Source organism: Dermacentor albipictus, chromosome 1 (assembly GCF_038994185.2).
Source record: "Dermacentor albipictus isolate Rhodes 1998 colony chromosome 1, USDA_Dalb.pri_finalv2, whole genome shotgun sequence".
NCBI classification, from domain to species: Eukaryota; Metazoa; Arthropoda; class Arachnida; order Ixodida; family Ixodidae; genus Dermacentor; species Dermacentor albipictus.
The window spans coordinates 230,496,673-230,517,071 of NC_091821.1; the positions used below are offsets into that span (position 1 = coordinate 230,496,673).

At 46.5% G+C, this 20,399-nt stretch overlaps 1 protein-coding gene across 2 annotated transcripts in view; it reads left to right on the forward strand.

The window, feature by feature from the left end:
• The window catches only part of LOC135915691 (low-density lipoprotein receptor-related protein 1-like), a 118,046-nt gene that overhangs the window by 9,905 nt on the left and 87,742 nt on the right, over positions 1-20,399 (forward strand). Inside the window, exon 3 of one of the 2 annotated variants that reach the window (XM_070531028.1) lies at positions 6,194-6,397. The exons of the other annotated variant lie outside the window; for it this stretch is intronic. Within the exon in view, the coding sequence (XP_070387129.1) occupies positions 6,194-6,397 (204 nt within the window). The remainder of the gene's footprint in view (positions 1-6,193; positions 6,398-20,399) is intronic. 2 annotated transcript variants of the gene reach the window in all.

Genomic DNA, 20,399 nt, shown 5'->3' on the forward strand with positions numbered 1-20,399 from the left:
AGGTGACAAGACATGTTTTTTGCCGCAAGTTAAAATACACACAAAAGGAAGACATATAGAAGACAACACGGGCAGTTTTTCCTTTAGTGTGTGTTTTAACTTGTGGCAAAAAAACATGTCTTTTAGCAAGCACCAACTAGGCCAACAAGCAGTTCTATTGCAAAATAAGGCGACAGTTTGGGCATGTTGGTAAGACATGAATGCAGCTTTATGTACACGAGGCGAGGGCAGAGAAGAGGCTGCTTGGGCTGCTTGGGCTGATTTTGGGCTGCTTTAAATTGGATATCTTGTTGGGGTTGAAGTTAACCAAAGATTAGTAGGCCGGTTGGTTTTGGGAGCCCTCAATACGACCACAAATAAAGCAGGGCATGGTGGCGTGGGTTGGGCTCCTTTTGAAATCGTAGAAGCCCAGGGCAAAATTGGTTTCGAAGAACGACTCGGGAACATGGATGAAAATAAATGGGCGACTAACGTTCACAAATGTATACCTCAAAAGCATGAAGACAGTGGAGAAAGAGGTCAAGGAAGTTGGCAACCAAGGTGCACTGCTATTTAAAGTGTATATATATAACCAGGAGTCATCAAAAAGAAAGTGACAGAGACAGTAAATTGGATGTACATATCGGAAACAAAGTCTGGAGATTTACAAGAATGGCAAGAAAGAAATTGGAAGGGAATATCTGTACGGTAAGACAAAGGGCAGTGCCTTGCTACTTGAGGCTTGAGCTGGTTGCCTAAGGATAAAATCAGGCTGGAGAAAATATCCACAACAAAATGTCGCATGTGTCTGCTACAGCAGAAATCAGGAGACCACTCAGGACATTGTAATGGAACGCAAAGGTTCACCGAGCAAGACCTGTAGGTAATGTGCACCTTCCAGAAGAGGTTGAATTTAAAGTGGAGATAAGCAACCAAGCCATCGAGATAAGCAAGCTGCGCTTGTATATTAGCGGGAAAAAAAATTAGAGAAGAGGTTAATAGGGCCGGATCCGTTACAGGTGCAGTCAACTACAAAAGTTTACGGGCCATGGGATTTTGGAAAACGTTCAATTTCCGAGCAGCCTGTAACAGTAGTTGGAAAAACCGGACATCACAGTGTTGTTCACATATATTAGTAGATGTAGGTATATTTGTGTACAGGTATTCAAGCTGCTGCCGCGACGGCGTCAGCATAAACTTGTATCGCTGCCTGCCGGCAGCTGCAGAAAGCAGCTGGTCAGGGAGGGTTACTGCGTGTGCCCGCTCCTCTCCAAACGCATGCCACGGCCGCTCGATGCAAAAGCACAGGCTTTTTTTTTTTTATCGGGCGGCCGTGCGCATGCAGTTTTGCACTTTTTTTTCTTAAAATCCAGGCAATTAACTGTGCCAAGTGTTACAGTGAATGACGTAGATAACAAAATACGATCGTTCCACAAAATTTGAGTAATACCAGTGCAGCGGGAAGGGCAAAATCCTTTTTGGAACACTTTAAGCGGAACATGCACGTCCCTGCAGAAGTTCTAAGGAAGATGAAAATTCACCGATGATTACGATACTCCCTAATGCGAAATTTAAGCGCAGCTTCTTATTTCGGAATACATTGAGGCAAAGAATTTGAGAGACACGTCACATGCATACAATCAGATTACAAAACAATCGCGAACCATGACAATAGAAACAAGCACAAACGAGACCAAACCAGGCAAACCAAACAAACGCGAGCGAGAGAGTACGAAACTATAGAGGTCTGGAGCCTGAGGCCAGATCATAGAATAAAGAATACAGCGGGGCGTGGCGTTTCTTGCGGCGCTCGACGTTTCTGCGCAGGCGCGAGTAAGAGCGGGTGCGAGAGAGAAAAGCTGGGGGCCTTTGCTTCTTGAATATGTGACTCCGCCTAGACACTACAGAGGAGGTTTCTTTTAGCGCGTGTTGTATGCGTTTGTCCCCTAGACAAGCTGGCATTGCGGAGTGCGGTCGGCATTGCGGAGACTGGCTGCCTGCACAGTGAAGCGGTGGGCACGTACGCCACTTTTGGTGATCGCTGTGTCTGAAAGGGCAAGGTTCTGACTGGGGCTGTATAAGTCGCGGGTCCCTTTTTTCGTCGCGACGATAGATTGGATTGTTTACAAGCACTGCTCCAGGAGGGCACATGTAACCGGCAAACGGAGGCCTCAGGAGAGCACCTGAGGTTATAATAAAGCAGGCGGCGCAGTACCTCGAGGGCACCGAAGAGGTGGCGAAAAAAGCAGGGCGGCCCGTCGGTTGGGGCCGCGGAGGCCGAGGCGTGCATTCCTGAATTCAGAGGCAATACAATAATTGCTATCGCAAATTTAAAAAAAAAACTAACTTAAAAGTGCCGTCAGAGCTGTACTAGCCACAAAACTAGAGCGAACAAATGGAAACACTGCGTGTTGGGGAGGCACGCGTACGCTACCCAGACTGTAGCAGACGACAGGTGCGAGCCGCAGCGCCCCTGTAGGCCGCGCTCATGGCTAATAGCAGGGTCCCTGCTGATAGCTAGTGATTAAGCGCAGAAAACACTCAGAATTTTTGTCAGTACTCATTTAATTTACATCTTGTCCTTCGTGTCTTACTGCGACTAGTACAATAACATTCCGCCTCCTCCCTCCCCCCTAATTATATTCCGCACAGTTGGCTTCATTTAAGTTTGCGTTCAGGGGCTACGCTATCGTCCATACGAAAAAAAAAAAAAATGTTTGAAAAATATTTGTTTAACCACTACCCCGACTCTTTCACTACTGTGTTGTAACAGCGTACCTTGAAATTTTTAAGCATTTGAGCAGCTAAAAATATTTTTTGCAGTGTCTAAAAATTTTTTCGGCACACATTCCGCTTTGAATTTGTTCGAGACCCAGTAAGGATAGAAAAATGAAAACCATCTGAAAAGACGGCGTGATGTTCACGGAAATTGTATTTAAATTTGTACTGTGAAAAAACAAAGCGCTTTGACAGAATAGTGTAAGCGTGCAGAAGGAGCATTTATTATTGTTATTTTTCACTCAAAAGTTAAGACAGCTCAGCAAAGTTCGTCAAAGCAGGTTTTGCCAACCGGGGGCAGCGAAATGGAAGAACGGCTACGTCTTCGGTGCACGTTAGTTACTACTGCACTTATTCTCAGCAGGACACTAACGGTAGACAGGAAATTCTCGTGCGATCTAGCCTTTAGCTGTCTGTAAGGAACTTTAGTGTCACGCGTGCAGGTGTGCTACGCGAAGAATGACACGAGACGCCATATGCACATATACAATCAAAACTTATATTGGGAATCAGTAATCAAAGTACAGTAAAGAATACGCCAAAAAGCAAAACAAAGAGCTCACTAGAAAAAAAGTCAAACATCTAATGCGACTGAACAGGACACGGTGCGTGAAGAAACAATGAGATTTTAGCTAAGGGCTCACTGGTTACACGTCCATCATCCGACGTGATGCGGTGATCTCAGTTGATCAGTGGAGTTTGGCGCTTTGGCTCCGGTGTAGGCTTGGTTGCTCCTGATTATCGGCGGCGGCTGCAACTGGCGGAGTTGGCGATAACGGCGCCTGGCCTCGCGTAAAGATCCGCCCGCCCGATCGGAAGTCGAACGCGTCCTAGGCCCGCGGTCATTCGACACCCGGCCGGGCTGCCGTGTTTCCCTCTTTCGCCCATTTCTCCTCCAGACGCCCTGTGCCGAAGAACCTTTGTTTCAGTATGCTTTTTTTTTTTTTGAACTTTGGCTGTCTGGGTTCGATGCGACTGTCTGGCTGCTGCATCGGGCCAGTATTCAGTGTCTTGCGGATAAGTACACCAGTCACCACACTGTCTCTGCTTCATTACGCAGCGGGCTGTTTAATCGTATGCGCGTTCGTTCTCCGTACTTTGGCGTTTAATAAGCTTGTGCTTCCTTGTTTTCGGCTCTGGTATCGAGACGCCGTGCTAGTGGGCCTAGCCGCGCGCTTCCATGGTTGCTGACGTAATTGTGCTGTGCTTGCAGCCAGAGCGTCTGTGAACACAAGTCCTAAACTGAGACCTAAAATCAGTACGAGAATTCAGCACTGCGCAGAATGGGAGCGAGAGAAAACAAGCGCAGCGCCTTGTCATGCGAAAACTTGACACGCGCTGCGGTGAACGGAACAAAGCAGTACACGAAACCGGCAGTCCTGGCCTTCAACTTGATGAACACATAATTTCTCCGTTTTCACAGCACACGCATGTGCAACACGACTTGCACAATTTCAGTTAGCACACTCGAAGCGAGAATCCAACGCGAACGGAACAGCCAACAGTTCTGATTAATTGTGTGCATGGAGCTTTTTATTGCGATAGCAATTATATGGAAACTGCAGACGAATTTCCTCTGTCGTCGTCTGCGTCGCCATGAGGTTCTATATAAAGTCAAAGTGCGATAACATCGCGGCCGCGCGCTTTATGTTGTAGATGCAAGGGAAACGTTTCGAGGGTGATGGAGCCGAGAAGGATGGTCGTTTCATACGACGACGTCTTCTCGCGCGCTCAAGGGAGGAAGGCAGGGAGGGTACGCGGGCTTCTAACGCGCGCAAGGAGGGGGACGGGTAGGTTGTATCGCACTCCCTTCGTAGTGCGCATCTCCTAATCCGTCTGCGGCGGCCTGCGCCATATCGTGCAATCTGCGATGGTTTCGATGGGTACGCGGTCCCGCGATATAGGATGGCCTAGTGTGCGCTGTGTTCTTGAGCGCCTAGTTCGCACTGAAGCGAGAGGCAGCATTAAGGAGAATTCGCTCGCCGCTCATCACGCTAGTGTTCTCGCAGCGCGTGTCCGCGACCATAGATTGAGATATGCTCGTGGTTGCATGTGCGCACATTACGGCGTGCTTGTTAATTTAGCAGTGTGAGAGATCGGGCTAGTTTTTAACCATGATACAACTGTTTAGCGCGAAAATTTGAACGAGAGACGACGAGCGCCTGTGTATGTTGTTCCCTCGTCGTCTCTCGTTCAAGTTTTCGAGCTAAAAAGTTGTTAATTTAGTTAGTAAGCGAATGCTCACAGCAGTCTATGCACCTGATAAAGCTGCTAAACTTATTTCATATGGCTGTCTAATAATTTGCTATCGCAATCAGTGCTTCACCTTTCGGGCGTAACTGCGACTTTTTATTACATTTGACGAACAGAACTGTTACCGGATTCTCAAACCTTAACATGCGACGTGTTTTCTTGCAAACGCAACGAATCTGATGCATTATATTGCAAAGACAGGTTGTTGTGGAGACTTCACGCGAAAATTTGAGAGCGAGGGAACAGGTTTCCAATGCCACTTAGCTCAGGTTCGAAGCGCGCATCGGCGCAAAAGGAGGCTGGCGTAGGTTTCGGCTTCAAAGCAGTACGCATCTTGTGAATGCCGTCCGAACGGATATCCACGGGTGCAAAGACCCGCCAGCGTGGCTTCATTGATTCGTGGCAGCAAAGTGAAGACCGCTGTACGATGGAGATTGTTGCATTTTAGGTTCCTGCGGTGGTCGAGCCTTGCAACCAGTTTTACCCACTGTAAACACGGCGCTCGCAACTACGCCGTCAGCAAGATGGCGGACGCGGCCAGTGTTGGAAGATGACAATACATTTTGAATATTCCCTATTTTCTATTTTTATTTTAATGCCATAAAACAAGTTTCTTTTTTTTTCTCTAAAATCAATTACCTGCTCCTTGGGCTGTCCCACTATCCTCTTAATATTTTACTTTAAATGTTGTTTGGAAAAGTTATAGTAACCCATGGAAAAGTGCCAGTACCCAAAAGTTGTCCATGTTATACCCATGTACATTGTGCTTTTTTTTAAGAGCTTTGTTGGTTTCGTAGGGCAGTGTTGTACAAAATTTTCTTTCACAGCTTATATTTGTGCATGCGATTAGACTTTAGCTACATGAAATTGTTATATATGTCAAAGCTAACAAAATGTACCACATGTATGTACTGCTTGTACAGGCCGAAATACTAAATCCTAGGCACCCGTGTTGTCGTACGTGTTTAGTCCCTATCATTAGCGCTGTCAAGTGCTTTCGCTAGGTGATTTCTTTGTACCACTTGTCTACGTGTTTGACATTCATAAATGCGAAAATGAGTGACAGACTCCAAAGTGATGTCCTTATCTCATTTTCTGCTTATGTAATTTCGACTGTTATGTTATTATGTCCTACTGTGTCCAAACATTGCTACTTGTCTCCATTTGATTTTTTTTTTTGCAGATCCATTAGCGTCGTACCTTTTGATAACCACTAGTGTTGGTATTCAGCAGTCATTTGTGGAATCGAAGGGCGAGAGCCACTTCTTGTACAATAGCAACACTCTTGCTGTGGCATTGGATTTTCTATTAAGTGGCCCCAAGACAACAGTATTTTGGAGCGACATAAACACGGATGAAATCAACGCAGGGGAAGTTGTGGAAGGAAGTGAGTGCCTTCAATGTCCCTACCATTCTCCATTTAAAGGGACTCTAAAGAGCAAGACAAAACCAGTTAAAAGCATTCCATTAAAACCACATCTGCGTTTATTTGGTGTAAAACCTTGAGAAAATGAAGGCGAAACTTTTCCTTTTTGAATTTCACGCCAAAACGTCGGCGCCGGTATGTCAGTGTGACGTCATGGATCTTGACGTATTCTTTATGGATTTTTTCGGTCCGTCCGTCGATCCGTCCTCTAGAATGCAATGTACTAGTTTTTTTTTTAATACTTCTCTAGACCCGAGCATACGCTGCGTCAAGGTCCGTGACGTCATGGTCAGCTGGTGCAAAAAACTTCCGGGCAGCATAGCCACCATTCTTCTAAGTTTTGCTTCTTTTATGGCTTGCCCAGCCTTCTGTCATGTGGTTATTGGCCGTTTGGCTGTTGCAAAAGTGTAGTTTACTAATGCAGCTTAACATACCTCTTTAGTGTCCCTTTTTTGCTTTCTCTGGTGCCATCTTCAACTAGCCATTTCAAAACACTCCGGAAGTGTTAAAAAGCTGTGAACAACATTCTTTGTGTGCTGCACGAGTTAGCAGGCTAAATAGCAATAAGGAGGCTTTATTATTAACGTCGAAGTCCGCTCGTACTCGGCGTAAACCTTAGTTTTTGCAGCGTTGTATACAGAAAGGCTTTAAAATGAAGTCGAATGTACCATTAAGATGTTTACACACACACACACGCACACACGCACGCACACACGCACACATACTTTGCCTGTTTAACTTAGCAGCATGACCTGGAAACCCTTTTGTGCTTAGTTTTGGTCTTGGTGATGCTACGAGTAATGAATATAAGTTTTGAAAGTGTATACGAAACGAAATTCATTCTGGGTAGCTTTGATCAAGTCTTCCTGACCGCGCATGTCAGTAATTTCAGAATTTTTTAAATTTCGAGACATCATTTGCCTCATTCTAGACGCCGATGGCTGGAGCGAACCTCTGTCTTCCAGCTCACCAGCCTGATGGTCTAACGATAGGCCACGATCGCATGCATACCACTCGCGTGTAAATGCCAACTGTTTCTGAGACGTTTGGCGCGTGTGTTGCGTGCCAGTCTCTTGCATTCTTCGCTCATGCCAGCTAGCGATTTGAGACGCTGTGTTAGAGAGGAGCTGTTCCCCGCGATCACGCCGCGTTTCGACGCGTACGAGCCATGGCGCACCGTGTGCGCATGCGTGGGCGCGTGAACGCGAGCTTGCGCGCGTCCGCAAGCGTACGTGTGGTCTGGGCTTTAGACTGCACGGCCCACATTCCACAGCTGATTCCTCGTGGCAACTTGCGCTACTTCGAAGCTATGCGACATCGTACCGCCTTCGTGATCGGCCCATCTCGAACAGGTTTAACGTTCCTTCCTCGAGTACAAATGTCGTCGTAGTTTTAACATAGACCACATGTCATTGGCACAGCTACGTACGATGGTATAACACGTAGCCGTAGACGACTTCACTGTATGTATTTCTATCGCTTACGCTCGTCCAGTACCGACGTACAACCCAGCAACCGGCATGTCGTAAACTCGCTTCGAACAGCCGGAGTAGAAACGATACCGTTTCAACGGTATTGTCGTCGTCATTGCTGTGGTGGTCTTGCTGCTGTTTTTACGCACGCTCGCATCACACACAAAACTGCTCGCCTCACACGAACATGTTCATCCACTTAGTAACGCTTTGCGGAACCCCAAACGATGCTGGATAGTGAGCTACTTGCAAAATGCTACTCACAACATTGATTCCCACAGTGCGGGGGATCTGCATAAATTTCTTGTGAATAGATAATTGTGGTCATGCCAGTATGTATAACATTGAATCCGTGAGTGCGTGTACATGTGTATATGTGGGAATGGCTAAGAAGTCACTTTGAAAGAAAGAAGTCACTTTATTGTAACATACTTTTGAATTGCCTTAACATTTTGTTTTATGAAAGAGGCTGTTTGAACAATTTTATAACTTTCTGATTTATGAGCCAAAGTGTATTTAATTATCCCGAGGAGACGCACCGCGCAGGAATAATTTCTGCTGAGCATTATTCTTTTTCTTTCACTCGCAGTTCCTCGATGTCCTTCATAAATGATTTACTTGAAATAGTATGAAGCGCTTTGCAAGCGCACATGTATAGGTTATCACTGCTTATGATGCTCGACATTCTCACGAGCTTGCAGCATAGCGAATTTCGCAGCTTGCCTTCTGTGCGTGCTTACAACGAAAAAAAGTACGATGATCTTTTATAGCGTGAGAATTTGAACTTGTTGATTGACCATCTGTTCAATTTAAAACAGTGCAACATGGGGCAGGGACAGAAGAGGTTGCACACAGCACTGTCTTCTAGTGCTTGTCTATTCCAAAAGAGCAAACATATGTGAACCGGCCAAATTTAAAACGGCACGAAAAAAACGAAACTCATATGTAATGCCATGTCACTACGCCATTGATGCCCAGAGACCGTAACTCTTTTTTGGGGGGGACAGTACCAGTTTAGACACCTCCCATTTTCTCCACTTTAATGTCTGCTGCAAGATAGTGCAATATCGTATGCTACATTTTCGAAATAACTTAGCAAAATGTAAGCATCGTGCGTATCGCAAGCCTAAAGTTGCATGCGTAGTAGGGGTAGTACACGACATTTCACTATCTTGCTGCTGGCATTGGACAAACTCTGATCACAGCCCCCTTCCCACCCGTCTTCAAATCCGGCCGTGTGTCACTGAAGGGCCCTGAGAGGCTCATTGCTTTTCTCTCTGCTTCCTGCCCTCATTTTTGTCATTGTTCTTTGTGGTGCATGACTTTCGCCGTGATCGCTTGTTCGAGTCGTTCAGTCCAGAGCTCACAACGCAACTCTCGACGAAAAACGAAAACGGGCCTTTACGCACACCCTGCTCCCCAGACGCATTATTCCGTTCTTAGCTTTTCGTCCCCTGTCGTTCGCACGCAGCCTTTGTTTCCTCGAGCATGCGCCCATGTTTTTCTTGCACGCGTTTTCCTCTAACCTTGTGCTCCGGCACCGTAATAGACACCTCTCTTAATTGTAAAGGTAGGTTTCCTCCAAAGAATCTTGCCACAATAGTAACGGCATAGCGATTTTTTTATCCCGCGCACGTGCCCACAGTTTGGGATATGAAACGTGGTCGTGGTTCCCACATGCAGCAGCCAATTGTTAGCGTTCATTGCATGCATCGTCCTTCATTTGAACGATGGCCGGTGCCGCAATTAGTTCGACAAATGTGTAGTTTAGCGAAGCGCATCCTCAAACTAGAAAAAAAGATCCATTCACGGCATCAGAAGAAAGTCTAATCACGTCAAGAAGCATCTAAGATTTCTAATACATTTCCAGTGCTTCGTAATAATAATAATAAAAAAAAACAAGAACAGGGAGGACGCTGGCATCCTCCCAGTCCTGTTCTTTTTTACTCTGATTTTTACTGTTTCTTCCGAAGCGGTCATGGAAACGCATCAGATATCAGAAATCAAACTAGCCCAGCTTCCTGCCCATAACATCAAGAAAAATTTACTGCTTGCGAACCTGCTTCTCCAAAACATTTTCCAGCATGCCCATAAGTTCGTCCTTGAAGTCTCCATGCATGATTTCCAATCATGCCGCGCCTTACCAAAATACAACGGGGACGTCACACTGGTTTCAAACGCGATTTTACTATTTGACTAATGACGCTTACATACGATGGATGTTGTAAAACGTTCAGCCTACAAGTTACGTATAGTAATGAAGGAAAACGAGCACTAAAAAATTTAACTGATTCAGAGCGAGGAGGAAAAAAATGAAAAACAGACACAAGATGATAACGCTTAAACTAAATATGTATATTTCGTGTGACTCATCCCACACGATTCATCTTCGTCGTCATATCTCTGTTTACCTAGTCTATCGTAGTCGCCCTTTTAGCCATTAACAATAAAAACTAGGCGTGTCTGAATAACGAATTTTCGAATCTAATACGAATATCCCAAACCATTCGCGTATCGAATTCAATACCGAATATTTTCTAATTAACAAAATGAAATGCAGTCAAACGCCTCTACAGCGAACTCCACTATAATGGTATTGCCTGTACAACGGTTTCCGTGTGTCCCGGCTGAATTCTCATCTTTCATGTGTATTGTCAGCGTGCCCTTACAGCGTGGACCACTACAGCGAATGTGCCTGTACAACGAACGAATGTAGGCGTTATTACGATCGGCCTGCAGGGGTGCTGCTCTGTAAACCTATCTCAGCCCGCTGCAGTTGTTTCGATCCACCCGCGGGGGTGGCGTCCTTCAGAGAACCGGCGACGACGACACGCTAACCGACCATGCACTTCCTTCGGAGAACTGGAGACCACAGCAGCGTTCATCCACCATACGCCTCTTTCGGAGAGTCGGCGACGGCAGCAGGGCTGGCCACGTTTGACGGACCGTGTATTGTTGGTTGATTTCATGGTCTATTTGTAGCCACAGAGCTTCTCTAACAAAGGGTGTTTTGTGGTGCGTTTCCTCGGGCTCCAGGATTCGTCACAGTCTGCTGACACTCGTGGCGGCTACCGTAGAAGTCGGCTCTGGAAATTGCCGGCTGGGGTCAAGCGTGACAACCTGGCTACGAGGACCCGCTCAACTCGGCGGGTTCTGGGAAACCAAAGTGCGTATGTGAGTGTGTGAGCCCTCCCCCTCAAAGGCGGGTCGACTACGCCCCAACGACTGTGGACGGTCCGATTGGACGAAGGTTGGACAGCAGTTTTCCCTCCCCTAGGGAGGACAGAGGCTTTTTAAGCAGCAGTTTGTCGGCTGCTAGCGGAGGGTCCTTCGTGCTTGAAGCTTTGTGCTCGTGTGCTGTGTGCTTCGTGGTGGGAGCTTCGTGCTCCTTTTTTGCAGTCATGCTAAGCTGTTGAAATGTACCTCCTGTTTTAACGTAAATAAATCCTGTACTCCTAAGTTCCCCATGAAGAGTCAGGTACTCCCTACGACCAGATCCCACAACTCTTACAGCATCCCCGATCGCTAATTTGTTGCCGTACAATGAATACACCTATAGCGGTGCCACTACCGCCCTGCACAGCCCTGTCAGGATTGGGGGCTCATTCCCATCGCTCGTAACCCGTTGTCAAGATTGGAGTCGGGCTTGAATTCGAAGGTAGCTGGCCCATGCCGTCGTCCAACTTATCCATGCTGAGGACGTTGATGAAGGGAAGGACTGCTTCTCATCGAGAACGAGGAATATGGGTTTATTTACAGTATTTACATGCAGTTCATGATTCTAGCATGACTGCTTAAGAAAGTCTGTCGAGCATCCGCACAACAGCGGCTTAAAAACACTCGGTCCCCCCTTGATTCCAAGGGGACGGGAACGTTCGTCCAGTCATTGTAAACACGCCTCCTCTCCCCGGGACGGCTTACACACACACAACACACAGGTGCACTGCCCGGAGCCGACGTCAGAGGGGCTTCGTAGAACTAGGAGCCGACCCGCGCAGTGCGCCCGGGTAGCCATTGTCTTGCGTCTTGGTCGGCGCGTGGGAAGGGGTGTCCGACGACGTTCCCGCGGCCACTCCCCCACTCATAGCAGATCAGGTCCGCGTTGGTGGGTTCGGTAACAATAGTTGGCCCGCCGAACTCATTCAGTCACAACGGCGACGAGGCTTGAGCGTAACGGTGGCGTTCCTTGAAAGTTGACGCCGCCGTCGTCGCAACTGGCTGGCAACACTTGCACCTCAGCTGGGCCGTTCTTAACAGCCCCCACTGAGCTCCCGTCAGCGCTAGCACAAGCGACGTGCTTGACGAGCGTGCAGATCGCAGCGAGTATATTTAGCCCTGCTGCACAGCTCCAGGAATCACTCAACTTCACTCGTACGCCTCTTGTTGCCAACAAAGCGGCGCGTGTGATGGCTCACGAATACATCGAGGTTGTGACGACGTGAATCGCTGGGAGCTATCGACTGACGATGTCGTCGAAGCCAACAATGGCGGGAAAGAGGCAAAAGTCGACGGAGGCAGCAGTGATCAAAAGCCTGAAGACGAACGAACATTTTTTTAATGACAATGATAACGACATTCCACGCTCTGCAGCCGCATATCTTGCATCGCTTCCGGGGAACACTGCTGAGCGCGCGTGAACATCGATTACATAAAGTCGACAGCACACTCGCATTCCGTCGGATGAAGTGTACAAAAAAAAAGACTTCTTTCAGTAAGTAGCTCTTGAATTCATATTAAATAAATGTTTTATTATGCTGAACGTTCTTAGTAAGCTCTATAAAGAGTGGTACGGTGCCTGATCTTTACAACGAATTAACCTCTGTAACGAGCGTTTTTGAACGTCCCGAGCGCATCATTATAAAGCTTTTGACTCTACGAAGTTTGCGCCGTGTCTGTTTTCTATATAAAAAAAGTGTACATGTAAGGCCGTTCACAAATGGAACTGAGGAGCTTGTAAATGAAAAAATCGTATCTGACGCGCCATTACGCAGCAGTGAAACTAAGGTACAGGCGCCCAAATCTCTAACTGGTGTGCGGGAGCGGCGACTTTTCCGGGCGTCAGCGCCGTATGACGCGGCGAGGCTGGAAACAGCCTAGTAGACGATGGGCCCAGCTGAGCGCGCTTTGTCCGCATGCGCTTAGCCTCAGACTGTTTCCAGCCTCGCCCCGTCAAACGGCGCTGACGCACGGAAAAGTCGTCGTTCCCGCACACCAGTTAAAGATTTGGGCGCCTGTACAGCGCGTCACTAGATGCGCGTACAGCGATTGTGTTCATGGAAGGAATTAAGTGTAATACTACGGCACAACACATCAATTTAAAGGGATGCAGACATTGGTGAGATTGGCTATAATATAAATTGCTTTGCCTAAGTCGAGACAAATTCGCAGGCTCTCTAAATACGAGGTATCCTTAGTGATTGACTGGAATTGTACCCGCCGTGGTTGCGCAGTGGCAATTAGGCTGCTGAGCACGAGGTCGCGGCATCGAATTCCGGGCACTGCGGCCGCATTTCGATGGGGGAGAAATTCGAAAACACCCGTGTACTTAGATTTAGTTGCACGTTAAAGAACCCTAGGTGGTGAAAATTTCCGGAGGCCTCCAGTGGACTACGGCGTGCCTCATAATCAGAAAGTGGTTTTGGTACGTAAAACCCCATAATTTTGGAATTTGTTGAGCAGAAGTCATCTGCTCCAACCAGTGCCTCTGCTTCACAACCGCGGCTCTCCTGCTGCGGAGTCATTCGGTATAGTCACCGCTTGCATCTTTATTTCTCACTGTGGACTCTAATAAGTGTTCTCTTATATATTCGAACAAAAACGAATAATAAATAATTTCGAATGGTAAATTCTCGAATCGAATAGCGAAGATCATTTGATTCGTATTATAAATTTCAAATATTCGCACATAATTTAAGGTAGTCTTTTAAAATTGACGAAGTTTTCAATTTTCGTTTTGGTCGGGGGTTCTGTAATCAGTTATTCGCACTAGCAGAAATTTCAGCAATTGTTAAGACTTTAATAGCGGTTTGTGAAATGCTGGGCAAAGCGCAGGCGTGCAGTCTGAAACGAAGCCGATTAGCCAGAGTGCGTCTCGCTGCCTCTGAGGTTTGCCACGTGACGCGGCATTAGTCTGTTAATCTCGGTATATACTGCGGGCACGTTGTCTCCGCGTGCTTTTAGCTGCCGTCAGACAACGCAAGCTGCATTAGCTACATGCTTATTACGCTGTCATTATACCTCTACACCTTTGCGCCAGCCATCTAATGTCATCAGATAGAGAGCCTGACTCCCGAGTGTTACCGGAAAGCATGAACGACATAAAGGTACTATTGTTTGCCATCATGTGCGACGTTAAATCAAAACAGCAGTGTTGCAGGGGTATAGCAACGGTTTTGTTTTGGAAAAGGTTTTTCAGCGTGCACATGCCGCGTACAACCTTCATGCGCGCGCACACGCAAATAAGCGTCTTTAATGGAAACTATTTTCACGTAATACTGAAATTGTACTATAACCACTAATCACAAGCAGCCCATGGTTTATTTGGGATGTTACAGTGGAACAAGCGAGTCTAGTTAAATTGTTTGGTATAATTTAAACTAAGCTTCTGATATGCAAGGTAGGCTGAATGGCAATGATACGATGAAACAGATTTATCGCCCTTTGAAGTGGTCAGAGTGTTGGTTTTGGGGAGGGATGTATCACTTAAAATTCATTTTACGTATCACACGTATTCCCCGTTGTCACTTGCATTTGCTCAGGTTTTATTGAGGGTCAAGTATGCAAGTGCAGGAGCTTTAGTTTGTGCCGTTCGTGTTCCGGGATGCTTGTTCTCGCGCTGCGCCCTGACGACGCAGTGTATTCAAAACCGTGGACCTTAGTAACGATTCCAACGCGCGATGGGATCTTTACAAAAATTCGATCAAGTATAGTTCATGGTTTCCAGGCAGGCTTTATATCTACGGTAGCGACTTTTCGCATTCTGTGTTGCTGCTCTGCCCTTTCGTGGATCCACTTTCAGTGCTTCCTTCGTAAAGACGTGACCAATGTCTCTTTCTCTCTCTGCACGGCGGCGTTATCGGTGAGATTGGTCACTCGCGTGCCGTATCATAGTAATAGAATGGAAAATGAAATGGAAGAATACAAAATACGAAAAGGAGCACTGACGTGATATTTTCTACACTTCTTTTTCGTTAAGTGAATGTCTGGGAGCTCATATATATATATATATATATATATTGGGAAGCCTCGCAGCGACCTAAATAATTTAATACAATCGATTTTCTAGACAGTTTCCTTTTTCAGGTTGTTACTGTGCTTTGACGTCATGACGCAGGTGGTCACGTGGGAGAGGGCATTGCGACGTTTCGACACTCTGTTCCGGCTCACTCGGGTGCCTCCTGTGCAGCTACTCGTTCTGGAGGTCGATGTAGCAGCGTATAGCAAACTACTGACGCATCCGGAGCGAGTGTCAAAACGTCGTAATGCCTTGCTCCCACTTGACCACCTTTAGCGTCATGACATGACGACACAGTAACCGCCCGAAAAACGAAACGGACTGTAGAAAAGAGATTGTGTTGGAATTGTTTAAGCTTATTGCCAGAATTTTCCTTTCTTTCTTTTTTTCCTTTTTTTTCGGGTCATTTAACGCAAAAAAATGGAGTTGAAAATACCATATTAGTAAGCTTGTAAAAAACACGGGCGCAGGGCAGTGTGGTTTAGAGCGGCGCTAAAGATCGAAACAGCTTCAGATTTCTACAGTGCCAAGAAAGTCGCTCTTGGAAGATGTTCGCTAAGCCAGAAGTAATGTAAAAAGACTGGTGGCGCGGCCGCCTTGAAGTTCCCGCACCAGATCACCATGACGTCATGGATTTTGACAGCATCTGCTCGCGCCTAGTTAATTTTTGTCGGTGAGGATCAACTGCATTGTATTGTAAAGGAAGCAAGGACTAAACTTGGAAAGTTTCGATATAGCTTCTACTGAGCCACAATGGCTAAAATATTTATATACTTTGAAATTCGTGACGTCATACTAATATACCGGCGCCGTGGTTTCAGCGCGAAATTATAGAACTGTAAACTTTCACCTTAATTTTCTCACCATCGTGGCAATTGGGGCTGTTGGTATGCCATAGCAAAGGTTTTGAAAAAGCGCAGGAACGCGAGAAGAATACGGGAAAGACGTGGGGCCAGTTTGCCAAAGCGCTGTGTCTTTCCCGTATACTTCCCACGCTCCTGCGCTGTTAAAAACCTTTACTACTTCACTTTCTCTCGCGATAATGAACCTATAACTATGGAATTTACGAAATTGGTTTTGAAGGTATACTTTATCAGTCGAAACTGATTTAGTGTATTTATATTGTTCCTATAGGAGCGCTCCTCGAGGAAGCTCCAAGACCAGGTCATTTCTTCACTCTGTCGTACAGAACGTGTGATGTGATTGTGTCCCGACGCTCCATTGTTTGTACCACTGCAAAAATGTGTAAACCGAAGGCTCTCTGGTTTCAAGAATTGCCTTGTCCTCTCGATTTATCGCGAACTCGAGTTGACGTTGCGCTTCGCTTCTTAACGTAGTGCAAGATGGCTGCGTAGATTTCTTGCTGGACAAGCTCTTCGCAAGTTCACTCTTCGCTGTAAAAAACCGGTTGAATAAAGTTGGCTAGTTTACTCAACCAAAATACTCTTCGCTAGGTCGCCTCTTCTGTCCTCTGTTGGCGGATGCACTTTTTCTTCAGCATTCATTGTCGCTGGCAGCATGTCCATTAAACATTTACATTCTTGCTCGACATATATATATAGTACTCTGTTGTACACACGGATGACTATTTAATCTGCAATATCTCAATCGCGCTATCTTAAATTTGTCAAGTTGAACTGCTTTTTGTGACCGCTTTATCTGCGTGCGTTTTCAATACTTATCCGCAGTACACATATGCATGCACTATCAAAACGCTCGCTAGGACACATTCAAAAATAATTCTTTCTCTGGAAGGTCCCGGAATGCTTAGACATTAAGTGCCCAAACATGCAATCTTTGCTACTTCAATTATTCGTGTAAGTTTGTCTCTGAATGTCCATAAAACCGCAGTCCTTTGGGGAAAAAAGGGGAAAAAAAAACTGTTCGCACCCACACTTTCGACACACGGAGCCACCCATTGAGTCCTTTCTTGACATTTACAATGCTCTTTTGAAGGGCAACATTGTAGATATTTTTACGATGTCGAAGTAATGGAATTTTTAAGTTCCCGAGTCACGTGCCTGATATAATTTTTCTGCAAATTCAGAAATAATTTTAATCAAGCAAAAAAGCGCGAAAACGAAACTGAAACCTCCCCGAGCAGCCGAGTGAACCTGTTAGTGTGACGTCACGAGCGGAACACCAGCGGGAAAGGCATGCCGGTCTCCCGTTGGGAGAACGAAAGCGGGCCTTAGGGCGAGTTTTAGAGCCACCATAGTTTTAGTTTGTCCGCCCCTGCTGTAAACGCAGACGGACTAGGCGTTTTACCGTAGGGACGGAGGCGTAAGCAGGAGCGGCCTGCGCGGTGCAGCCATCTGGTGGCGCAGAACTCAACCAGACTAACACAGCTAATAGTATTGCAGTAACCAAGTGTACTTCACTTTGGTGCTGGTGTAAATTTTGTGCAGTAACACGATTACACCGCTGCCGAGAATACGCCACGCGTGAAGTAGAATACATTTGGTTACTGCAATATTAGCTGTGTTTGTGTGATTGAGCTCTGCGCCACCGGGTGGCTGTAACATGCAAAACATTGACGTTCGCGCCTCCGCTCATACGGTAAAAGGCCCAGTCCGTCTTCGTTTACCAGAACAACTGATATGCTAAAGATCTTGTCAGCTGCACCAGCTCTTCAGAGCTGTCTAATATTGACACTTACGATTCTGACGAACTCAATAGCCACGAATCGCCGTTCGCATTCGACCCGCCACTACGAAAGCCAGCACTCATGCGCATCATATCGTGCTGCAAGATTAAGACCAAGGGTAGCCCTAACCACTGATTTTAAACGCTGCTTGCCATTTTACGTGTTTTACCTCTTCTCAGGGAAGCGTTTCGCATACTGACTATAATATACTGTGCAGCATTGCTTTCCACATTTGTATCCCGGAAGAACGTCGCTGGCAGACCAAAGCTCCGACCGGTGCATTTGTTTATATCGACAGGTACAGCGACCGCTCGTTGTTCGCGGGAAATATGTTAGCCGCGCATCAGTGACATTACAAATGTCAACATAACAAAACACGTAGATTTTGTGCATAACTTCACCGTTGCATCACTCGCGGTCGCGCTGATATGATCGACCACACACCTTATAAAACAGCGAGCTGGAGACCGTATATGGCTAGCATATGGGAACGTTGTCATGCCCGAGTTCTCGTTCTTCGTGCTCTCCTCGTGCACATAATATGTTCCGTAAGGTAGTCATAGATTAGAACTTTGTGCGTATGATCGTTCATTTAGAGAACGCATAGTTTTCTCGCGGAAACGCTGATGCCAGTATTGACACCATTGGCAGCTGAACGAGGCGGTTGTTTACGCTATAGCCTATATCGAAGGTGGTTCCGCTTGCTGCCCATTGGGACACGAGGCAAACAGTGCACCTCGGAAGCCAAATAATCAGCCAGCATAACAATACGTCAAAATACACCCGTGTACTTATAGCCTCATTTAATTTAGGGAAGTGCCGGCGAGTGCAACTGACAGTCTTGGGAGAATGGCAAAGTACCGATATTGATAGTGCGCCGTGTCGTCGCTCCTAGCTTTTTGTGTGTGCATTGTACGAAATAAAGACTGGTTTATTTCAAATCTGTATGGTCAGCACTGAAATACAAAAGCACTTTGCTTCATCCTGGTGGGTTAATTAGCTTCAGGTCAGTCCGCTCAGGTCCGCCAGTGGTATACACCCGAACTCAGCGACTCTGATAGGCCTAACCTTTGCTGAACGTTATCGACATCGGCTCAAACTGTGTGCGGATAGTGACGGCTAATACCGGTGTCACACGTACACTTCTGATCACGATCGCGGCCGATCCTGATTGAGCTTGATCCGGATCGAGTATTGCTACACGGTCATTTACGATGGCGATCTTTGCGATCCGGATCCGGAAAATCGCGATCCGTGAACCGCGATCAGGCCTCTTGATCGTGATCGATGATGATATAGTGGCATCTTCTTTGAAACGGGGCGGTGACAAATAGTCACCGAGTTTGCTTGATCTATAATCAGGTATGCTATACACGTTTTTTATCTAGCATTTTTGTATACATCTCCTGAATCTTTTTTTTCTCCTTCAATATCTACCTTGTACCGCTAGCTATGTCTGTAAGAGGTCCGGTCGTATCAATCTCTACACTGCTTTTTTGCCACCAATACTTTAAACGTCTCTTGCTTATCTCGACTGCTGACCGAATGACGCTTCCGTCCACTTAAACCCAAGCGCTTCTGCAAAGTGTACGTTACCTGCGGGTTTCACTGGGGGAATACCTTCACATTCCATTAGGATGTGCTGAGTGGTCTCAGGATTTCTGCTGCAGCATACACAGGCCTCGCCTAGTTCTGAATATATGATCCTGTATCAGGCACGTACCCAGGGGGGGGGGGGGGGGCCGGGCCCCCCCCCCGAAATCAAGTGGCATACCCCCCCCCCCTCTCCCCACCCACGCCACCACTCCTCACACATTCCTAAAGCGCCGCCAGATTAATGTTGAGACTTGGCAGCTGTTCATCAGTCAGCCTTATGCTGCCTTTTTCACTCCTTTTAGATGGCGGTAGTTATCGGCATCTCTTGTAATGTGAAGGGCAGTTTTCTCATAGATTCCGCACCTGCGCGATTAACTCGAGATGCGCTCAGTTGTCACCATCTATTCAGCCGTCACGCGCATAGCTGTTGCTTTTGTTAGTTCAACCTTCTTTGTTTAGGCTGATCCTGGGACCAGGAGAGGGATGCGGCTGTTACTCAGCTGGTCTGTACTCTCATGGAACGAGTTGCGGCCGGAGAAAACGCCAATTGCGTTTAACTTTTCCCTTTGCTTCATTATTTCCTTGAGTTACGGCTCGCCGCGACGCTGGCAGATGTCCGCAACCATATACACGTGATGTGGGTTAGATAAGGTGGGAAATAAAATGATGTGAAAGAGCGTCCATCATGAAACCCTGCAATAACCCTTAAACTCATAAGCAAGATGACTGTCGCCAGTTACCTCGTCTGTTTTCCCTAATTGTATAGCACTTTTTGTGCAAAATTGGAAACCGGAAACAAAAATCGCAAGGAGTTGAGAAATTAAGCGATCTACTAAGGGAGAGAGCCAACGCAACAACCAAACTGCAAGCAAAAGCGAATAATAAAAATGTTAACCGTTGTTTATGAGAATATTTATGGATCAACATCTCTTTATTTAAAAAGGAAGTAGAGAAAACGCCGCCGGAAGTGGCGAATAATTACTTGCCTTGAATGACGCTTCTACAGTTATCGGT